The following is a 24,162-nucleotide window of genomic DNA, read 5'->3' as shown; positions in this document are numbered from 1 at the left end:
ATCCACAGCAAAAATAATAAAGGGGATATTCTTTAGGCATTAAAAAATTCTCTGATGTTTGATGATACCAATGTGAACAGCAATGAACCAACCACTTAACTCTTACCGATACTGCAATACAGCTGCCTGTTGTCTCTTAGTCATGATGCTCTGAATCCAGACACAGTCTAGTGAATTTTGGTATTAAATGCAGAGCTAAAATCAATGTGAATGATTCTGTAATATGTCTCATTATTGTCTAAATGACTGAAGACTTTGTGCACTGTGGTTTATAATGCATCCTTCTTGAGGCATTTTTGGAGATAAACAATCTGGTCAAATTTAGCAGTGGAGGAAGATTAACCATAATGTGGGGTTTAACAACTCTTAAAATATGTAATTGTAACAACAAGAGAGTGACACTGTAGTAGTCAAAAAGGCATGACTAGATCTTTGGATTTATTTATTTTTTTGCTATCCAATTTCTTGTAGAGGGGGTTGTATCACATCCAACTGTTTTACTTTGTGATAGTAAGGACTTGTTTTCTTATCTCAAGAATAAAGAATGTCTTTAAAAACATTGCTTCACTGTAACAAAATATTAAGTTGCCTAATATTAAACATCAACTCGGAGGTAATAAATTTATTTAGTCTTATCTGTCCAATATTTGCTTAGTTTTGCATGAAAAACATTACAAATTGGGAAATATGTTACTGTTTCAAATGCTTTGAAATCCTGAGTTTTTTTTATATGCCTTAAAGTTCAGAAATTCCTACTCTAACCAAACACTCTTCCCTAAATTTCAATACTTAAAAAAATCTAAGTTGCTAAGTTAAAGTAATATACTTTCATAGCATTTTATTTTGCTGAATGCAAGCATGTTAAGTGGATGTACTTTAGACAACATTTTCTTTTCATTTGCTGGCTAACTCCATTCTTGCACTTCAACATGCAGACATTGATGAATGTGCCGACAAAAACATGAGCGCCTGCTCTCAGATCTGCATCAACACCGCAGGAAGTTTTAGGTGTGAGTGTGAGAAAGGCTATTTCCTAGAAGATGATGGGAAGACTTGCACCAAAGGGGAGAGAGGTGAGCATACACATCTTCTCATTATTCACATCAAACAGCAATGTGGAGAAGGCTCCACAGTGTTTTTGGAGGGCAATAGAGAAAGAGATGGGAGGGGGCACTACAAACATAGACACCTGGTAGTCATTAGACATCACTGCCTCTTGTGCATGTCAAAACAGTTCAGCCACCCAAACACGCGGCTGGCTCTTTGACTCCTGGTCTTCTCATTTTGCTGGATACATGTGAAGAAAACACAAAACGTCCAGGCGATAAAAACATCTTTTCTGCCCCAGATTTACTTGCCAATGAAGCAGTGAAGGCCTGCAGATTTGCTACTTCCTCCCAGGAGAGTGTCTTCCATTACCTACTATAACATTTCAGAACATGCTCAGCAGTACAAAAGTGTGGTGTGTGAAATTATGACCATGCTTCATGTCCTGCTGCTTCGTAATTTAGGGGAGAGAAATCACATTCAGACATTTGCACCCATCCATTGTACAGACAAAGTCCGTCAGTTAAGATGAACAATGTTTATGCACCCAGTTAAGCAACAGCTTATGCTTGTCATGAGCTAAACTGAAATGTTAATTTTAACAAGTGACCATTCTTCTTTCAACGTTTTTATTTTGAATTAGTGTAGAGTAGCTACAGTCAGAGTTAGAGTTTCAGGAAGGTGGCAGCAGTGAAAAAACTGGGGGTAAGAGTTTAAGACTGCAGTTTTTCATCTTTATTCAGATCTTTCTAGATATTTTTAACTTCGTGAGTGAACTCATCTGGCTACATTTTCATGAAATGTTTTTTTGTTATATATTTTTTATACATTATATAATTTTTCCGTGTCCATGTTTCCATGTCCAAGTAACTCAAGTACTTTTTTCCAATTTCCCAGCAGTTCATCTCTTTGAGAAATGTGATAATTTAATGAATGCTGGAACTTGCTCTGCCACATGTGAAGACTTCCTCCAGATCAAGATGGCAGTGCTGCAGCTTAAGCAGAAGGTATGGGACAACAGAAGAGAAATGTTTGTCTGGCAAAAGTAAAAATTGGAGTCTACTTTTTTTTTCATCCAATACATCAGCACTTGTTTTGCAATACACTTTAGAGTTAGTAGCCAAAAAGTTCAGACAAAAAATACCTGTTAAGGATTTTGATTTAGCTGAAGCATACTCCCAACAGTATTGCAGAAATGACTGCAGGTACATATTAACAACTCTCAGGAGGTCCATTAATGCAGTTTATAACCTAATAAAAAGAAAACACTTTTAAAAAATCCTTGGCGAATAGCAGGCTGATGCAGTGATCCTACACATGAGTTGGGTGGAAGTTGATACAAAAGTCAACTGTGGAGTTAACATGTCCATCTGTGTTACTACAGACGTCTGAACCTTTCTGAGCATGTGTCTGTCAGTAGTAGCGTTCAACACTCAGCACTGTAACATATGATGTATTGCTTCCAGCTGTGTGGTCTTTCCATGCTGCATATATACAGTTCAGCATATATTAAGAAAACATCATGAAAAATGTTGTCTTTGCTGATTACTATGTAAGTTTACAACATAAGCTGAAGGATATTATTATATGGTAGTAATTACAGGGATGTTAGAATACACATTTTAAAACACCAGTTTGTCCACTCAAAGTCATCTGATTTCAACGAGTAAGCCACAACTTCACCCATTTTGTGTGCATCATTGTGGGGAGCAATAAATGCACTTTTATTTCAATACTTTAAAATAACGTCCAAATGTTTTTTAATTTCATGATTCAGCTTGTGTGTCTTTTTTCCACCATCCTTTTTCCTTCCAATCAACTCTCCATGAGTATGTTTATATCAGGACTATGTGAACAGCCAGCTGATGCATCAGTGTTATGCAAGATTGATTTAATTTATATTTCTGAGAAACTGATTTTGTGTTTGTAGCTTTAACCCATGTTAATCAAAATGAACTTCAGTAATTTTATTTTGAATCGCCGGCAATTACCAAAGCAGAATGCACAGTAGTGACACAATTTTCTAAAGAGTTCCAGTTAAAGTAAAGGTGTGGTGTAGGGTTAGATTAAGTAAGCTTTCTAGTGAAGGAGATATGCTGTAAAGCGAATTCAAAAAGATATCCCTATAAGGATATATCTGTAATTTTTTTCTGTTTGTATTTGAATGCAAACTCACAGAAAACTTCAAAATCTTGCAGGAGTTCTGAATCCTAAAATAAACTCTTGCAGCATATCAAGATGTTCTACTTATTACCCAACTGGGACTGCCAAGTCTACAAGATGTTACACAGATCAAAGACAACCATTTCCAAGGATGCTGCTTACAATACAGAGTGGGGACTGTCCTGGTCATGCTGCATAATGCAGATGTGTTGCCTTGCCTCCATCTGTTTTGGTCATGGTTTGTTACGTGGTGCAGCTACAAGATCCACTTTCATCTTTTGGCAGGGTTTATAGTTGTAGCAAAGTTTTACATGATGTTATCTCTACAGTATATAATTTCCCTGTACTTTTTGAGGGTACAGACCTTTAATATGAAACATTTAAGGACAAAATGCACTTAATATAAGAAACAAATACCCCATCATCGTATCGTATATTCCCTAATCAATTCTTACCAGCATTTATGTTTATTGTTCCGTCTCTTTTCTAAGATGGCCTTGCTGTCAAATAGTGCTGATGTCCCTGTGCAGATGACGAATGAGAAAATTATGACATCATCTGTATTTTTACCAGGACCTCCAGGTTCCCCAGGGCCTCCAGGTAAGAATGAATTTGTGTCCAATGTCCAAATGTACCCTACATGTGGAAAGTACTTTGCATTCAGAAAAATCATTTGGAGCCATGCAAGGATGTCAGACTAATCTGTTCTGTAAATCCTAACATAAATGTGCAGCTGAGATAGTCTATGTCATGATTATGTTATAAACAGACCACTTGCTGACCCATTTAGTTTAGCATTTTCCACATTAATACTGTAGCTCTTCTGACATCTATAAATCCCTTCGATTTGACTAGGTTTTTGTTGTAGGAAAGCAATCCATCATAAATTATTTGAAAACATTTTTTCAACTTTAACAGTGTGTACATCTTTCATAGTTCAAATATTTAAAAAAAAAACATCCATTCAATTTTAGAAAATTTTAAAGGGGCAGCAACGATTGAGCTGGGTGGACCTTACGTCGCCTTTGAAGAATAGCTTCTCCCCAGATCTGCAGCTGTCAAGCTCCCAAGATTGGCAGCTGTACCTTGAAGGCGGTGCAGCCTTAATTTTCTTAGGTGTCAAGCTAACTTCAATTATAACTCTCAAAGCAAGAAGGTCTTAAGTTTAAATCCGGGCCTGGAATCTTTCTGCATGGAGCTTGAATCTTCTTCCCATTTCAGTTTTCTCTGAGTACTCCAGCTTCTTCCCACGGTCCAAACACATGACTGTTAGGTCAATTGTTTCTCCTATGTGACCTTAGAGTGAACGTGTGGTTATTTGCACCAATCTATGTGTTACCCTGTGAGGATTAATGTGTGTAGAAGATGGATGGATGGATGGATGGATGGTTGGATAGTTGGATGGATGTCCTACTAGGTTTGTCTTCACATTTGCATCCATTACCATGATCTAACTCATTCAGAAGAGTTGCAAAGAAGGACCCTGTTGTACAATGGTGTCAGTCAAATAAAGTGTATAAAAACAGACAGAATTAAATTATGAATATTTCTGTACCAGTCTGTTCTGACCTAAGATCGTTATGAGGTGAAAATAAAGAGAAGCAATGTTCTACATTCAAAATCAACAGATGTCAAGTATAACAGGGGGAAATAATTCATTTAGCTTGTACATGTTGGTTGTTTGCCTAAAATATTAGACAAGTTAAATCCATGGCTCGGTGGCAGCAAAAGTCAACATTTTTAGGAAAGTGATTTCTTATGTAGCAGGTGCTTTTTTTCCAATGATAACTCATAATTGTGTGCAGTGTGAGTTTCCGTTACTTAATAAGGGTCAGGGAGCATCCAATGATTTTCACATGTCTGGGCAACTGCTCTACCTCTCAACCTCCAGCCTCATCACAAAGGTTATCACAACAACAAAAAAACACACACATGAGTATCTGAACCATACCATAGATGTCAAAGCATAAAATGTCTTCAGAACAAGAAATGTCAACTCTTCGTTGACTGTAGAGAAAATGTCAGCAGGTCAACATGTGAGCTAAATTCATAGTCTAGAAATTCAGATGGTTCATAAATATCTTTGATCTTGAAGTAATCCTAGAGGGATTGAAAAGATTAGATCCACAAAAGAAATTATATCCTAAGAGATTGACAGATTTTAGTCTACAACAAAGTGACATTTCCAGTGTTGGAAATATTCTGCATGCCATTGATAGAAAGGATCCAAAATAATGGATGGCTTACAAACTCTGCTTTGTTTCTGTCTTCATTCTAGGAGATACGGGACCAGTTGGCCCTCCAGGATTGACAGGGCCCCCTGGTCCACCTGGTCCTAGGGGCTTGATGGGACCAGTTGGACCAACACCAGACCTGTTCCACATCAAACGTGGCCCTCGAGGACCTCTGGTCAGTTTATATATGCTTTCTTTTATCTAGAACAAATCTGTATGTCCACATTTTTCACAGTTATAGCTCTGCTTTTGTCTTTGTTGTATGACAGTACATATTCTCATTCATGTTAGTAGTACATCTTTGAAACTCCAATATAATATATCTCTGTCTGAAAATCCTACTAGACCAACCAGAACTTTGTCTTGACATACAGGATCTTAGGCAGAACTGCTTAAAAAAAAAGAGAGTTCATGCCATTCTACTTCATTGCATTAGGGTCAAAGGGTCAGGTCAAGCTCAAATCAAGCTAAAATAAATGACACACTTTCTCATGGTTAGGAAAGACATAAATATCTGACTTTATTACTGACTATTTGGACGAGACATTAATGCAATTAATATTTTCCTAAATCCTCTATTTGTTTCCTTCATCATGTTGTCAAATATATTATTTGCATGCAAAGTGTTGTTGCATGCTATATGGAATATGGTAGAAGTGCATTATAATACCTAATAGTACATTCAAATAGTCCATTACAATTTAGGTATGGCACACATTGACATTCTTATTGCTATTGACTTACTGCACAGTTTTAATCTGATTTGTCTCCAAGACCTCTTCATCACTTCTCCTAAAAGCAAAAGGTTAGTGCTTTAGCAGCACTAACACAGAAATCATCATGGCAATATCAGTGTTTGCCGTATCATAAATGCTAATTATGTGCTGGATCATGTGCAATCATATTGCAAATTATATTGCAATATAATTGTGAAGTATATTGCAAATTGCATCCAATATTGCTTGGATGCAATATTGAGTAAAACCCCCAAATAGATTAGTTTAATACAGAGGAAATACTTCAAACTATGATTCCAGCTCCAGATCACTGCAGGGACCACATTGATGGAAAGTACCCATTTTGAAAGAATTATCTGAGTGCTTTTTAACACTTGTGAATATTCTGGCACAAACCCACAAGTTAAAGCTCCTGACAAATATTTTAATTAAATTATGGCTAGCGTGTTTTATTTTTGTCTTCATAAACAGCTAGGTGAGTTATGCAGATGGAGAATTCCTCTGCTTCTGTAAAAGACCATCACCATGAGAGGTGAGAGGTTTCCCTTGGTCGGCCTGAACAGCTCTGCAATGAAATACAAGGCATACTTTAGAAAAAAAAAGTAAGACATGGACATTAATTTCTACTTTTGCCTGTAAAACAGATTTTTTCTGACGTGTGGGTTTTACTAGACTAACAAATTGAAATAATTTAGTAGTTCTGCATTGTGAGGCAGGCGCAGGGAGAGAAAGAAAATACCTCTTCTTTTTTGACCCTCATTTCTGCCAGGTCAGAAAGGATGACACATGGTGATGGTAATAACAACAGAGTGCACCGAATCCATTTACAGCTTCAGATGTTTTCTTTGGCTTGCTCTGTTTGCAGCACTCACTCTATCCTGCTAGTGCAAACCGTTGGTGTTGAGGTGGAGGCTATGAATCAAGAATGTTGAGGATATTGCCACCCAGACAAGTTAGAAATCACAACATCAACACCTGCAATCAGTCATACAACAAGTTGCACAGAGCCAAATCATGAACTCAGGACCTGTGTTTTCACAGTGGAACGTAATCTGTTGCTTTGCATGCATGAGTGTTATGTGTTTAAGTAATAGTTAGATGTGAGTTTCCATCACAGCTCTTCATATTCACAGCCTGTTTATGCAGTTAATCAGTCCACATTTTGGTGAGGTGAGGCTGAATGGGCGTTGTGCTCTCATGAGATTTTGGCCATCAGGTCACATGTGTTTGCATGCAAGGATTTTAACCTTGATTAATGTGTGACTCTCAGGCTATGTAATTGTCTGAATATTGGCATCTCTCCCTGGACAATATGTTCACAAGTCTTTGAAGATAATTATTCCAAGAAAGACGTCAAAGCAAGCTTGGCCATTGATCTGAAGCCCCTCAAGAAAGACCCGAGGCCCTCAGTTAATCTCTCTTGGTAGATCATGATTGAAGCTTTTGTGGTTACTAAGAGTGTGTCCATTTATCAAACAAAAAAACTGCTTGCTTTTTTGTGCTGGCAGGACAATATTACATCTACATTAGTGCAATACTCAACTTCAGAAACCAGTGAGGGAGGTCAAATATCCCTAAAATAATATTTATATATCTTCTGTTTCTTTTTATATCTTAAAAGGGCCCCCCAGGAGCACCAGGGAGAGATGGCCTAAAGGTAAGAATGGATGCTATGTAGTCATCTGATAATTTTAGCTTTTCAGCAGGAACTATGCCGCTTTGAACATCGTTCAGTAAAACTTCTGATCAGTATGACCCCTAAACAGCACAGAAAGTTTTAGCACCAATATGTTTAACTGTGGTTTGTTGTATCATGTCTTAAAATATGATACAACAAGCCAAAGTTTGTTGTATCATCTCTGGGCTATTTTCAAAACAATAGAGATTGTCTCCAATAATGGACACTGGCTGAAGGGAGCTTGGTTTCTTTAATCCTAGTAGAACCATATTACGATCGTCTCCAAGCAAAACCCCATTGATGAAGTAATTATTGCCTCATGCTCTGTGCAGTACACGGATAAACACAATGTTTGTGTTTGTCAGAGTATGACAAATGATTGACACAAAAAAGTCAATCATTTGAATTTCTCTCTTAGACTGCAACCCACTTCCTCCATTATTATTATTATTATTATTATTATTATTATTATTATTATTATTATTATTATTATTATTATTATTATTATTATAACCATCTGACAGGTTAAGCTAATTTTATGGAGAAATTGGAAGACATGCCAAAACAATATCCCTCAGCAGATAATTATCCATAATTATTAGTCTAATCTTCAGAATTGTAGCTTGAGAATGACAAGCATATTGCAAGATCTCAGCTAAATGTTGCCTTGGCAAAGGCTTTCTTATAAAAAATTTTACCACAAGTTGATACAAGTGGAAAGAACAAAGATGCTGTGTCAAACAGAAGCTTACTTGGTGTGTAATCTATTAACCCAATAAATGCAGGTGTTTGTTTTTCTAAATCCAGGTTTCATGTTTTTTCTATAAAGCATGTTTGTCCATGTATTCTGTCTCTCCAGAAATATGCAGCCCAGCTCATGAAAACATGTTTTCATAACTTTCTTTTTGCAAAGATCCATTTCATCCATCATTTGTCAGTGTGCCACAAGGCAATTTAAAAAAAAATATGGAGCTATATATTACGGTACATAAGGTGAAGTTCAGATTTTTTTCTACAGAAGCAAAAGCCTTGTGATTCTGCAGGATGTCAAAATCAATTTGAACTGAAAAGAGCCAGCTCAGGTAGTTCAGTCTTAAATAAAATCTGACATAAAGTGGCTTGAAAAAGACAGCGGCATGTTTGTGATAATTTAAAGAAACTGAATGTCAACTCTTGAATTCACTCCAACTTCAGAGAATTTGAGATTCAGGCTAAATATTTTAAAAGATTAGAACATTTACATGCTGCAAAATCCTATAAATCTTACTATTAATTGCTTACTAGATGAGCTGAGTGTATGGAAAGACTTAATTGCATCGTTTCTTTATTGACAGAATACCTTGGCATTTGGGATGTTTGGGTGGATAAACTGGAGAATGATGATAATCTGCCTGACTGTGCTTCAAATTCAACCCATCTGCCAAAACACGTGTAGCCTCAGTATGACCCTGAGCTACCAAAAATGTTCCTACACAGTCTGGAAAAGACTAAAAAAAAAAGTACAGAATTAGCTTTTTTATCTTTCAGATGTGGATAAATATAGGAAAATAAAAACTGACTATGGAAAAAAAAAACTGAATTACATCTAAAAAAAAAAAAAAAGGATCAATATTTGTAGTTTCAAAAAGTGAACTTTTGATTTAGATGAGCACTAACAGAAACAAAAAGCTGTAAAATATCCCTATATTACACTCAGACCAGCTCTGTGTTGTTTTATATTTGGAACCCAAAGTTATAAAACCTTACTAATTTTCAAGCAGTTTTTTGGACAACATTTGTTCACTTTTTCAGTGTTCTGAATTTTATTAAATGGGCAAGCAATGTGTAGAAATTTCAAACGAATTGTGGAGAAACCCTGTATCAGACAATTGTAACAATTAGAAGAGTCCATATTATTCTGAACAACATACAGCATGATTGCTTCCTTCTTGACGTTTTCGATGTTTTTGTTCTATAACTTAAACAGTTTCAGGTTTGTGGTGTTTTTTGGTAGATGACCATCGCTTTTGGTAGTTATCTACCACTTTAAGCATTTCTAGAAATGCAATTGAGAAATGACCGTGGCAGTTTCCATTCATTGGCCTTTAAAGCATCCTCTTACACTCAGGATTAGGTCTGAACACACTGTACGATTACAAACTTTACCAAGAAAAGAAAAAAAAAAGAAATGCTAAAGTGATGGAATGTTTTTGTTGGCTATTTTTAGTCAAATATTTAGACTTTGCTATCAGAACTGGAGAGGATGCAAGTTACATCTTGGTGCTAGTTTTGCACTGAGCTAAACTTGAATCTCAGCACTGCAAATAGAGGTGCTGAAAATAGCCTAATGAAAATAAAAGGAAAACTTTATTTACTTTTAAGAGGTCAAAAAAGTTTATTAATGATGTATTAAAGAATATTATCCAATGAAAATAAAAGTCATCACCATAAACCTAAACAAAAGTTAACAGCTTAGAAAAGTAAGAATGTATTTTTCAACATCAGTACCATGCAACTGGTAAATATTTTACTGGAAGTATCCTCCTCTGGGTATGTTTTGCTGCCAGTAGAATTGGTAGATTGCCCAAAGTTGATGGAATAATTAAATAGGAGGGGCTGGCTCATAACTTCTAACACTTGGCATAACTTCAGACCATCATGGTTGAAACTTGTACAGAACTGTAACTCCAGCAGGACAATGATCCCAAACAGACATCAAGACTGATTGTGTAATGCATAAAGCAGCCAAAGTTACGGTTTAAAAACAATATGTCTACGATTTTGACCTCATTTCTGTCAACAGTGTGTAGACTGTGCCTGAGGAAGTTCTTAGGTGTCACTGGCAAACAATCACTTTAAATTAAACTTCGCTGTAATAGTTGAAAGAGTACTTTTTCTGTAGTTAACCACATTTTGATGACTGTGGCATTTGAAATCAAGCTTTGGTGTTCTTAGAGGCTTTAGAGCAAACATGGTAAAAATAAATTATTACTTTATGGTTTAACATTGTTAATTGGTCTTTCTAAAGTCTCCCTAGGCGTGAGTGTGTGTGTGCGCATGGTTGTGTGTTCTGTCTGTTTTTGTGTTGCCCTGCAACACAGAAACAGGGCAACACCCTGGCGACCTGTCCAGGGTGACCCCGCCTCTCACCCTGAACGTTAGCTGGAGATAGGCACCAACACCTCCTGATTAAGGGACAACGGTGTACAGAAAATGGATGGATGGATGGGTGGTTTAACATTGTATATATTTTATGTGTTTTTCAGGTTTTTAAGTCAGAATTATTTGTCCCTAAAATGATCCAGTGTCACTACTTAGAACCAGCTCTTTTATTTTCGTCTTTCATCTGTGACTGGTCTGGTAGTAGAGCCACAATGAGAGGTGTGCATATTAGAGGAAAAGAGAAAAAGGAATAAAACAAAACAGGCACCTGACAGAATACACAGTGAGGGGTCCTACCTTTAATATCAGTTCAGATTTCCTTAATGAGCTGACATCCCATTGACAAGGGCCAGCCCACACAATCTATTGTCCGACTGATACTCAGATCAGTTGTTTTGTTTTGTTTCTTTGGGGGGGTGGGGGGGGATTTTTTTCCCCCACATATTTCTCTCTTTTCCTAAAAGCACACCAGATGTGACTTTCCCAGCAGTAATAGCAGAAGTGTGAACTCCCAGTGCAACAATTCCATAGCATCCAGCTGGCTTTTTACAGAAATCAAAAATAAATAAAGCTAACTTTAGCCCAGCTAAAACTGCAATGCAACCGCCTGGGTTGATCCGTCCTGAGGTGAAGGTTACCTTTTTGTAGAAGCCTTCTTGCACTCTACTTTCATTTCTTTCTCTTTTTTTAACAAAGTTCTACTACAGCAGCTCCACACACACCATTCATAACTTTCATTAACCTCCAATGTTTCACAAACCCATTCTAAAAGCTCGGGCTAACTTTGGCGCACCCCTACAGGTAAACCGTTGCCAATAATTAAAATAATAAAAACAAATACAGAGGAGACAGCTGCAAATGTGAACAACACTTGTCATTCAAGAAAACAGATGAAAATCATTCTGTCTCATAACTTACCTTGAACATCATAAAACTAAATTGAAAGTGCAGAACATCAAAATCTCAAGATACGTGTTCAATTAAAAATGTAAAGGAAGGATAATTGTTTTAATCATTGCCTTAGACAGAGTAGTACCCTCATGGTAGCTTATGCATAATTTACATCTTTAAAATTCTATGTATATCTTTTGTTGTTGTTGGTGGTGTTTTATCAATACTCTGAAAATAATAGGTTGTTGACTGCTTTTATGTCTGGATTTTGTCCCATTAGTCCAGGCTTAGGAAAACAGCAGCACATCTGCTCCAGCTACATTTTTGACTTTTGGATAAATGTCTTTTGGTTTTCTGCCTGGTCAGTGCAGGAATATATAAAAAAGAGTATGTCAGCTTGTTGTTTTCCTGCCTGTTTTTCTTCTTTCTTTTTTTCATATTTGCTGCATTTCCAGTATATCCCAAATCCAGAGCATTGTTTGATATTCCATTTTCTGGCTCCCTGAACAGTTTCCTGAGGACAATATTATGACATGCTCTCATGCAACACCCCCACCCCGTCTTTTCTCCACTGTAATTCAACTAAACTAAATATTTGTTTTGTTTCCTCAGGGGGAGAGAGGAGCTCCCGGGCCTGCTGGACCACCAGTAAGAATAACACTTTTCATACTGATGATACACTATTGTAACAAGCCACTTCCATCTAAATCGAAAATTTAAGCTAGTCATTATGTCAGGTGATAAAAGACATTGAGCAACACAGCCTATAATAGGCAACCATGATAAAGCATGTAACCCACTGTATGCATTTAAATCTGGGAATGGCACAGATGGGGATAACTTTTCTGCACCGAATGAATGCCTTTGCACTGTAATCATGTTAGCACTGTAAGAAAATATTACCACTGTAGACTAAAGGCACACTGCTATGTAATTTCTAGATTTCTGTTTCTATAGATTCTTTTTTATAAGATATTGTGCATGAAAATTGGAATTTAAAGAACAAGACAGATTTTTTCTAAAGTGATTTAAAGTTGTGAAAACAAAACAAAGTTATAAGTGCAAAAGGAGAGACATGTACACCTCACTCTTCTTCCAAGTATCACCAGTGATACATAAACTAACATATATCTTTTACACAGTAAAATTTACATTTTTTTAGAGGCAACAACTTAAGATACATTTTCTTTCTCATAAAGAATTATATGGTTATATAGACTTTAAAACCAAATTATAAGAAAGCAAATGCAGAGATCACTGGACTGATGAGTAAATCACTATTTAAAATGTATTATCAAATTGATCAAAACCAAAAAGGATGCTTATTTTCTGTTTTGTTTTCCTCATCTCGCAGGGACCCCCAGGATCCTTTGATTTCCTGCTCCTGCTGATGGCAGATATCCGCAACGACATCGCTGACTTGCAGAGCAAGGTGTACAGTCGGCCAATGCACTCTCCGGAAGAGGACATTCCTTTGGCGCCAGACAGCTGGAGAGACACAGCGGACAGTTTGGATGCAGGATCAGGGGAGGATTATAAGGAACCTCCATCTCAAACAGGCCGATGGTCCAAAAGGAACAAGAAGAGAAAACCAGGGCGAGAGAGAACAAACTGATCACACTGATAATGAAGGGAAGCGTTGAATGCTGTCAGGTGTAAATATTGAAGCGGTTTGCTTTTGTATTTAATGGTTTTTAAGAACATATTTTATGCAGTTTTATTACAGATGTTTATTTTTTTATAAGACTTAAAATGTTGTTTCTGACTTTTAACAAATGTAAGTAGACTCTGGCAGTATTTGTGTATTTTAAACTGTATGTTATGAGAAACTGAACAAACCAATATCTAAGGATTGACATCTTCATCCATAATGTCAAAAGATTCAGAAAATTGCCACAGTTGCTGCACTTGACCTTATTAAAGTAACTTTAATGTTTTTCATCCATAAAACACAAGAATAATAATTTCAGTAAGCAAAGTAGAAGTTTTTGGAAAAGTAGCAGCACTGTTCATTTACTTGACTGATAATCAACAGTATTTATGTCCAGATTAATATTATTTGTGGTCTGAATGTTTGTTTTTAAATTCATTCATTCATTCATTCATTCATTCATTCATATCTTTATTCCAGTCACAAAAAAGGCCATAGTGAAAGGATAAAACAAACAAAATAAGAAAAAGATACAAAAATAAATATGACACATAATATTATTCACTGAGTCACAAATAAATGATGACGCCAGTGATTCCACAGAGATTTGAAGAAAATCTCACTGTACTAAAAGCAGGGTTTACTAAAACTGCAATTTTATAATTGATGTTGTGTACATTTCAGTTTTACACAGATGTGCTCCAGTTGTGGGCCTGTTGTGAAACAATCCCTGCTAAAGACATCCTCAGTTTACAAAACTCTTTATAGTATGTTTGAAAAACTTGAATCTGAATTAGGGAATTATGCCACCTTTATTTTTTTATATGAAAACAATATACTTTACAAATAGTGTCCAATTTTAATGACTGGATAACAATATATTACACGTGAAAAGATAGCACAAGAACAATAGGAAATGGCTCAGATATGGAGAAAATAAACAAACTGCAAACATTGACTAATACAAGGCAGATTAACTCATTAAAGTTCAGCTGACGAGTTTTAATGGTTTTCTCCACAAAGGGGAGAAATCACATGGAAGAGCACATATGAAGAGTTGAAGGTAACATGTCACAAAAAAATTATCTTTTTATATTTAATTTAACTTTTCAGAAAAATATGATTGCTATTTGATTAATGTAATATTTATTTTTCTAGAGATCAATAGAGACCAGCTCAGTCCTCTTAATTCAATAGAAAACTTGTTTCTGAGGCAGTACCCAGAAATCCAGTACCTTTTCACCATCGAGCATTTTACAAATATATGTGCTTCAAGGAAAAACTATTTTAAACCATTTCATATTTTATACAGTGAATATTTGATTTTGTAAAGAAAGATACAAAAGCTTCTATTTGCTTTTTCTTTTTTCTTTTTTTTTTCAAAAACCCAATATTTCTTTCCCTCAACTTTGTGTTGCATGAGAAAACATTCATGACATTTTCTCCTTGTTTCCTGTACAATAAGATGGACAGTCTTCCCAGGCCTGCAATAAGAAAATGCTCTTCCCTTTTGAGTCCATTAGATGGCAGCCTTCTCACATTCTTTCTCTCAGACTCTGTGACTCTGGCCTTTTAGGTAGAGCCTAGGATATGGAGCCCAATGAACTCATTAAACTTTGCAGTGCAAATCACAAAGAGACGCAGTATGATAACCAAAACCCAACTGTGACTAGAGTTTTATGGGTGAGCTCTTTATATCGTTTATTTTAGGACTCAAGCCACCAGTTGCCCATAAACAAAAGAGTCATTCAGAAACTGACTCATCTCTATCGGAGTAATTATTTTAAGCAACTGAAATAATTGCTTAAAATAAGCAATGATCAACAAATTTTAAACATGTGTTAAGCTGGGGGTAAAGTCTAAAAAAGCCCCTGCTGTACAGTTGCACTGACCAACATTCTTGTTCATCATACCAACGGCAAAACCCATAAGCAAATTTAGGAACTTTTAGATTTTTGTTGAACTTCTGAGTTTCCCAAATCTATATAGACACACCTTCACATACTCATGTCCAGCAGATCAAGAAAAACAAGACAATATATGCCCATAAAATCCCTACTGGAAGTAATTAATCACCAACAAACAGAGAGGAGCCTTAAATGAATTTAACTATTTGCTGAAGAGGCCCCTTGTCTCCACTTACATCTCCCTGCTTGTCCCCTTCATTATTTAGAACTACCCACAAAAAGATGCAGCACTGAATGGGTACACACACATGCACACCCCTCCATAAAAAAATGTTTCATAGCAAATGAATGAGGAAGTTACTGTGCTGCCATAGAGCCCCTAATGAGGTAATTTTATTAGAAGCGGCTGCCCAGAACAGTTGGAAATGGATGGGGGAAACAAACAGGGTAGAGAAAATTAGTGTTACCCAATTCATTAATTAATGCATCAGTGTGGGCAGCAAATTAACTGCCCCAAATAATCTTCTATTCAGCGAAGATTATGATGGCGGGGAAAAGAAAATACATTGTTGCCCTTCAACGTAATTACAAGACAGTGCAAATTCAATTCTAATGAGGTGAAAGGCACCCCCTTAACATACATCCCTTAGTCCCCTTCTCTGAAAAGGCCCGCTCTTGTTGAGGCCTAAGTTTAAGGAAGTATTGAGAGCGAACGAGACAATGCTGAGAGATCGGCCCGGGCCTGAGTGCTTTACATGCTGCAAACAGGTAGAGGGGACTGAATGGCTCTCTTTCTGGGACTCCTGGGGGGCCTGTCTTCCCAGCATAACAACACTTGGCCCCGAGAAAGGGGTCCGCTGAGGAGCCCCGGAGAGTGAATGGACCTGCGCCGCAATGGGTCACCCTGAATGGCCACAAGTTCTTTACTGATTAAAAACTATGTTGCGCCGGCCCCAGGGCCACGCACATTTGCACAGACGCACACAGAAGCACACACTCTGCCTCTCATTGAGTTATCTTTACTCATGCTTTGTCTCCTCTAATTGGAGCTGATGAGTGACTAATTGGTAGCTTTTTTACAACACCCAGCACTTAAGCGATGGCAAGCCGAGGAAGGCAGCATGAGCGGAGTTAATGAGAGGCTTTGCACAAATAAGAGCTTTAAAATGGGCCTGTCTCTCAGAATGGACGTAAAGGAAAGTTGAGGATAGCTTTTGTGTCCCCCACATCTTTCACTTTATGTGCAGGTATCTAAAAAGTAGAAGGAGCGGTGGAGGGCAACCAGTGGTTGCTGAAACGCTGAGCACTTATGCGAATAAAGGGATCTGTTCTGTATTGTTTGGAGCCCATCGTTTAGTGTGTCTGCTAATAATGAGAAAGAACTGCTCCTCAAATGAATGTGGCAAAGTCCTCAGGGTACAATGAGTGCCTCTCTTGCTTGGACCACACTGCACCATGTTGAAGCAATCTGAAATAAAGGTTTCGTCCTTCAGCATTGTTCAGGATGAGTATGTGGCCTATGTGCACAGAATTGAGGCAACAAATATTACAGCAGCAATCCTCCATATAGCTATGGTATACTATGTGAGCTTTTTTTGTTTTTTTTTTAGATTTTTGATTGTAATAAAGTTTATACCAGTTCTAAAATCAGACTGAACAGTTTTCAAATGTTTCCAAACCTCTTGAATTTTTGCAAAGCTACAGCTATGAGCTTCAATGTGTTTCAGTAAAATTTTACTTAACAGGGCACAAAATCACAAAACAGTACCCAAATCTTTGAACATATCATTGAGAAATGTTCAGTCTATCATCTGACACTGAAAAAGAGTTTAACCAAACTGCAACTTTTCCAAGACATGATTGACAGGCCTGAAAATGAAAGTTTTACTCAGAGAAGCAGTAAACATGTCCATTATAATCTCATCAGAATTAGTTGGAAGATGGATAGACCTAAATACAGGAAGATTTTGGAAGGAAAAACCTGTTGCAGGTTTCAAAGATTTCAGCAGGATTATTGCCTCTAGCTTCACACATTTAGATGCTGAAATTCAAACCTTTTCTTTAAAAAAAAACCCCAGCTAAATAGGACAAAGATTGTCAATTGGATTTATTTTGCCATTTTAACACCTGAAAATGCTTTAATTCAAACCATCCCTTTGTATCTCCGGCTGCATTTTGCTAGTAGATAAACTTCTCCCCTAGTCTGAAATTGTTTGCACTTTCCAGTAACTCTGAATGGACTTCACTTGTCCATTCAGAGTTCAAAAGAGGAAATGTTTCAGTGTTTAGACTTGCAAAGCTAGCAGAGACATACCCCAATGCTGTTATTAATCTTCTGGTATTAATGCATGCTGTCATCTCAACAAACATTGAGTTGATATAACACTGGTTTCGTTTGTGTTTTATGAACACCACAACGCAACATGCTTCGTTTAACTAATCCACAGTCTCACACCGGCAGGTGGCGAGTCACTCTCCCTTTTCCCCTGATGGGACATTGGTTATACAAACATCTTTAGATGGCTTGATCCCCCAAACAACAAAAAGCCCCATCCACAGCACAGGAACTGTTTGTTTTACTCGTTAAGTCTAGTTTACAACCACTACATCTAAGTTAAAATGACAAAAAAGCACAATAAAACTCTCAGGAGATGTGAAGATGTGAGAATCATATATACATAAATGTAAGTTCTTAGATCAAATTAACAATCTAAATCAACTAACTGTCACTTTCAGGATTACATGTGCTGAAGTATGTTTAAGTCACTGGGCAAATATTTGTGCTGACTCGTGAAAGACCATTGACAGTTTCAGTGACCCATTGACATCCTATAGCTTTCTATTGTTGCTGTGTAAATGGCCTATTAGCATTGTTTTTTAATTCAAATCCTACATTTTCTGACATAAAGAGTGGTTTAACTCTCTAATGAGGGCTCCAAAACAAAAAAGGACAAGGCTTCTAATCTCTGTGCTCCCTTAAACTACTGCAAACAATTATGAAAGGTCACATTTAACGCAATCAAACTGTTTTGTTTGTTCATGGAAATCATCAAAGTTTATTGTTGGAAAAAACGTCTGGTTAAATCTTTACTCATTTAGACTTAATGTGTGTAGCTCAGTCTTTGGCATTTATTGACCATTTGCCAGAGGAGTCCAAATTACCAGATTAGTGTCACAGCAGCTCGTTTACTTTTGTTTTTTTTTCCTGAACCCGTAATCAATGGGTCTCTCCTGGAGATGAAGCAGGAGGAAGCTGGTTGTAGTCGGTGGAAAATGAGAAGCACATAATTGTATTTTCTCCATTTCACACTGTGGCATTCAGACTGCAGTGAAAGCTCTTGCAGCCAGGCGACCAACTGTGTAATCTTTCACTGAACTTTAAGTGGCTGACAGCACTGGCACTACAGGCAAAGAGAAAGAGGGACTCGCTACTATTTGAACCAGCATCAAATTATAGCAAATCTAATTTCAAGGTACTTTGCAAGATGAACAGGTTCAATTCAAATCGATTAAATTCATTGTAATATAGCCAGGTCAAAAAATCAAGTACACAGTCTAGCACATTACTACTCAGTAGAGAATTACAAAAGTCAGTTGATCCTGTAATTTCAAATGGTCAACCACGCTAAATCTAAGGAAGACTGATGGATAGTATTGAGGTGTTGACTTTACTGCTATCTCTCATCTCAAAGGGAGAAAATCATCCCCTTCTTGACAGAAATAAACCCCCAGCAGTACCCGGCTCAGTGTGAGTATATCTAAGATTATTACATTTTTCCTAATCTAATTTGCTGTTTGATGATCTTCCAAAAAAATTAAACTGTCAATTTGTTATTGGCCATTCTTTATTTATTATCACAAGTGACCAATTTAAGAAAAATATTCCAACTGTTTCATGCTGGATCAGACACTTTCTGAGCTTCTAAACAACAGAAAGCTGCCATTTACATTTTGGGTTCATCCCCACTGTTTTTGACTCGGCCAGTTGGACCTCTCTGTTGCACCTGTTCCCTCAGGAACTGATCAGCTACTCCCTGTTGTTCCAATGAGGAAGTACAACTTAGAGGGGACCATAACTCTGCTGTTGCAACTCTAAATAGTGTGGAGTCACAGATCAGAGAGGGCTGTTCTCTGTCTGGTTTAAAGAAATTTCCTATAAAAATGTTGCCATGTTTTTTGACACTGTGGGATTTTAATCATCCTGTTAACTAAGCGTGAACAAGGATAAAAAGGAGGAGCACGCCTGCACAAGACACAAAACTTAGCCAATATGCAAAAGGAACAAGTTTAATTGTCCCCAGGCTGAACATTACAAAATATCAGAGAAAAATAGCACTTTTTGGACGTTATGAATTCACGTCTGCATGCATGACAAATGTGTTGTTGTGGAATAAGTTATTAAGTTATTACTTGATTACAGACAATAAATTGCTACCCACCTAAATGCTAGCTTTATCAGATTATCCTGAATTTACAGTATTACTTTACAGAGATTGATTTTTTATGTTCCAACAATTTTAGAAAAATGCCCTCTTTAGATACAGAAATTGTGTCATGTTGTTTTACTAAACATTTACAATTATTTAAAGGCATAACATAGAAATTCTCAGAGAAATGCCTTTTGAAATTAAATGCAACTCAGGCCTTTATTTATTTATTTGTTTGTTTATGTACCAGCCTTATAATCTCCTGTTGCAAACTCCAGGTGAGAAGTTTCCACCTGTTCTCCAGAAAAGGGTGCAATTATCTCCCCCAAACTGTCCGGGAAAAAAAATGTTTGGGTTGTTTAAAAGGCAGAAAATGCTGAAATACTGGTGTTACTATCATTTATCAAAGAAGAAGAAACCTAGAACCTTGCACAACTGCCCTTCCTCCTAACATAGAGGGCAAATTTGGCATTTAAACTCTGCACTTCTGCCACTTTTTTTTTATCTGTATATCTCCATATACTTATATACATACATATACATTCTCAGTTGTAAAACTTTTTACGCTATATGTCTAGTTATTGTACATCTATTTATTAATTGTTTAGGATAATTTTACTTAGACTGTGTCTTTTATTGTTACTCAATGTTAGTAACGCCCTGTCTTGTATCACTGTGGGATAGTGAGAAACGTCATTTCGATTCCCTTGTATGTCTGGACATGTAAGAGGAATTGACAATAAAGTTGATTGATTGATTGATTGATTGATTGATTGAATTATGCTGCCAATTTTAGATTACCACATAGTGAAAGACTCTGGAATGAGAAACAAGCTCCTTGTTTAAAATTGATACCTTCCACTCATGGTCAAACCAAAGGCCTTCTGTGGGGAGTATGTAGGAGTCATGGCTTTTGAGCTGATGAGTACAACTGGTAGCAGTCAAGCATGGTAATAGTATCTTGCTGGGAGTAGTTTTCTTGGCACATTACACACCGTGGTTTTGGATTATAAAGAAGAAAAAAGTACTTCCTATTTTTCTAATTTTGTCTCAACTCAACAAATAAGGTTTAAAAGTAACAATAAGCATCAAACCTTGTTCTAGAATTGAGTAAGCAAGTTAACCTTAAGCTTCTGGTCTTCTGGTCTTCGACCTGAACTCTTGTAAAACATTTGTGAACAAAGTTTATATCTGGGTCTGTGCAAGAAATAATTCCAATTTAAATATATTTCACCAATTGTGACAAAGAAGAGTGGTAAGATAGACTACCAGAATTATTCCATAAGCCTGTTAATGGTGCAGGAATTAACAGGCTAATGTTAATTCCTGCCTCAAGAAATGTGAAGTTTTCTCTGCGACACACTATTAGACAACTGTACGTAAATTTTGGATCCTGCCTGCATAATTCTGATCATGAGGGAATTCCAGAAAATCAACAATAAATTAAGCTTTATGTTACGAACTAGTTTCATAGCTCCTACTGATATATCATTTTCTTTGTCCTTCTGTTGCACAGCCCCATTTTGGTAATCAATAAAACTAGACGTTTTCATATTTCTGTCAACATAACATCATTTTGAGACCCAGAATTGCAGCCTCTTTAAAAACATGTATTAATTAGTCACATGGGACTTTTAATCTTGCTGAAGTGAGAAAGCAAAGCTTTCTACCCTTTACCTTTACAAAGCAAATTATCCTGCAAACATCCCCATGACAAGGTGCCAGTTTCAAGAGGAACAAACGACTTCCACGTTTCATAAAGTGGTTCTGTTTGAGTCAGTTATGTTGAAACATCCAAAACATGAAGGAGAGTGTTCTCCATGGAAAAAACATTGGTGTGTTTCATCGCTAACATAGTTTCAGAATGCAGCCCTGTCTTAGCAAAACCTGCCATGCAAGGGAATTGCTAGTTGCAATCAAACTTTTTCAATGAATTTGTTCACTCGAGTGGATGAAAAGAGTTGAGTTCCACCAGAAAGCTTTTGTTTCTGTGTTTAATAATATTTTTATATTTTGCTAACAGTAATTAGCAGTGAGTAAAGGATTTTATCAATACTTTGTATGATTTATTTCCCAGTATCTTACTGTATTGTGTGCTGGTACACTGTACAATATAGTTACTATATTGTACCTTGACCTTTGACCTAATGTCAGGGAGTAACCATGTAGTCACCCCTACAATACAGATCTTTTTATTCAGAGTTCCCTGGACTAGAACTAAACAAGTGGAGACACCATTAAGGTTCACTGCTCTTTATGGTGCGTTCACACCAGACGCGTTTTGAGCGTCAGACGCATCTGGTTTACATTCAAAGTGTATATGTGGAGGCGCGTGGAGCGCGTCCAACACGTATAACACGTCTAACACGTCCGACGCTCCACATAGACTTTGAATGCCATTAGCTCTGTAACAAACTCTCTGAAAACCTGAGATGTGTTGTTTACTCCTTTAATCAAGACTGATTGCCTGTATACCTAAAAGTAAAAGACTGGATAATTGGTTCAATTTTATCCTGTTTTAGCCACATATGTTTTTTGAAGTTTTACTACTTCATGAAATATTTGACAGAATTTACAACCAATTTACAATTTATGTAAATTGTAAATTGATGGAACGGGAGCTTTTAATTCAGAAATCTTTAATTCAGCAATCAGAAAACATACTTCTGTTACATGATAGTATACTGTGCTCTAAAATAATGCGTTTTAGATGTTTTCTTCTCTGAAAAACACACCAGCAATAAATCTCAGGCTCTGAAAGGAGTGAATGAATTATTCAAATCCACAAGGGGGCGTCCTGAACGGTCTTAGACTAAAGACTGAGCATGTAAGAGAATTAAACCCAATATTGTTTTAGTATAATGTAGAAAATATGTGAAACAAGTTACACACAGAAAATGTACGTTTAACACTATTTGTGGTTTATGATGGTATAAAAATATAATAAATAAGCTCTTTGCTTACTTATTCTGTGTTGTTCAATGGACTGTTATGATTTTTTCCCCCTTCATGAATGGGAAGTACTGTGCTGCCATGACGCTGTGACATAATTCAGGATAACAGCCCACAGCTGACAGAAAGTTCCTAGGTGGTGAAGCCAAAATGAACTGTTGTCTTGCATGTTAATGCATAATTTGATCACTATGTTGTTTTATGCAACCACTGCACATTATCAGTTCAGCTTTACTGCTATTTTAATTATTTTTTTTTTTCAAAACACATTAGAGAAAATTGAAAAGTGGAGGAAAATTCTGTTTTTATTTTGTAATTTTACAATTTTTGTATGTAAATGGTTCATAGTTAAGTAAGGGACTTGAAAGATAATAAATATGGTTGAAACTATAAGATTTTTCGACAGAAACGTGGATCTGACTGGTGGTTTTGCTGAAGGCCGAGTGTCTGTTTCTGTAGAGATCACAGTTGAAGTTGGTAATGATCTGCGCAGCTCTGGATTCTGACCAATAAATAAACTTTATTTAGTAAAGAAACATCAAAACGACAAGAAGTTCACGATTTACATTTAAATTAAATTTAAGCTGGACATTTAATTAAAATCTGTTGACTTACAGTACAGACCAAAAGTTTGGAAACACCTTTTAATTCAATGAGTTTCCTTTATTTTCAAGACTATTGACATTGTAGATTCACACTGAAAGCATCAAAACTATGAATAACACATGTGGAAATATGCACTAAACAAAAAAGTGTAAAACAACTGAAAATACCCCTTATATTCTAGTTTCTTCAAAGTAGCAACCTTTTGCTGTGATTACTGCTTTGCACACTCTACATTTTCTTGATGAGCTTCAAGAGCTAGTCACCTGAAATGGTTTTCACTTCATAGGTGAGCCCTGTCAGGTTAATAAGTGGGATTTCTTGCCTTATAAATAGTCATGAAAATAAAGAAAACCCATTGAATTAGAAAGGTGTGTCCAAACTTTTGGTCTGTACTGTATATTTGCAGAAAAAATAATCAAGGACAAAGAAAAATTTATTTTACAAAACTTTATTGTACATTTTTAAATAAGCAATTTATGAATAAACTTCTATTAGTTTTCGGTTGGTAAACATGACGGTAGAAGTTTTAGACTCGAAGCACTGACCGACAGTCGGAACACCGGTTCTTTTTTTTTTTTTGCTAAAACTGAGCCAAATGATTTGAATCTCAGAAAAGAGAACCGAATTCCCACCGCTGAGTCGTACAGAGGTACAGAGAACGAGACTGGAAGGAGGGAGAAGAAACCAGAAAAAAGGAGCCGAAAACCGACCAATGAGAAAACGCCCTG

At 36.6% G+C, this 24,162-nt stretch overlaps 1 protein-coding gene across 2 annotated transcripts in view; it reads left to right on the top strand.

Moving 5' to 3' along the window:
- Nucleotides 1–14,892, top strand: part of ccbe1 (collagen and calcium binding EGF domains 1) — a 41,276-nt gene extending 26,384 nt beyond the window's left edge. Inside the window, exons 5-11 of one of the 2 annotated variants that reach the window (XM_028026347.1) lie at nt 936–1,073; nt 1,948–2,054; nt 3,702–3,810; nt 5,489–5,619; nt 7,803–7,838; nt 12,504–12,539; nt 13,246–14,892. In XM_028026347.1, coding sequence (XP_027882148.1) covers nt 936–1,073; nt 1,948–2,054; nt 3,702–3,810; nt 5,489–5,619; nt 7,803–7,838; nt 12,504–12,539; nt 13,246–13,506 — 818 coding nt within the window. In that variant the 3' untranslated portion in view covers nt 13,507–14,892. Of the gene's footprint in view, nt 1–935; nt 1,074–1,944; nt 2,055–3,701; nt 3,811–5,488; nt 5,620–7,802; nt 7,839–12,503; nt 12,540–13,245 lie in introns of both variants that reach the window. The other variant, XM_028026346.1, reaches the window with a different exon arrangement.
- The last annotated feature ends 9,270 nt before the right edge of the window (nt 14,893–24,162 follow it).

The sequence above is a fragment of the Xiphophorus couchianus genome, chromosome 8 (assembly GCF_001444195.1).
Source record: "Xiphophorus couchianus chromosome 8, X_couchianus-1.0, whole genome shotgun sequence".
Lineage (NCBI taxonomy): Eukaryota > Metazoa > Chordata > Actinopteri > Cyprinodontiformes > Poeciliidae > Xiphophorus > Xiphophorus couchianus.
The sequence above is the reverse complement of the archived record's forward strand: the minus strand, read 5'-3'. Positions and strand labels throughout refer to the sequence as shown.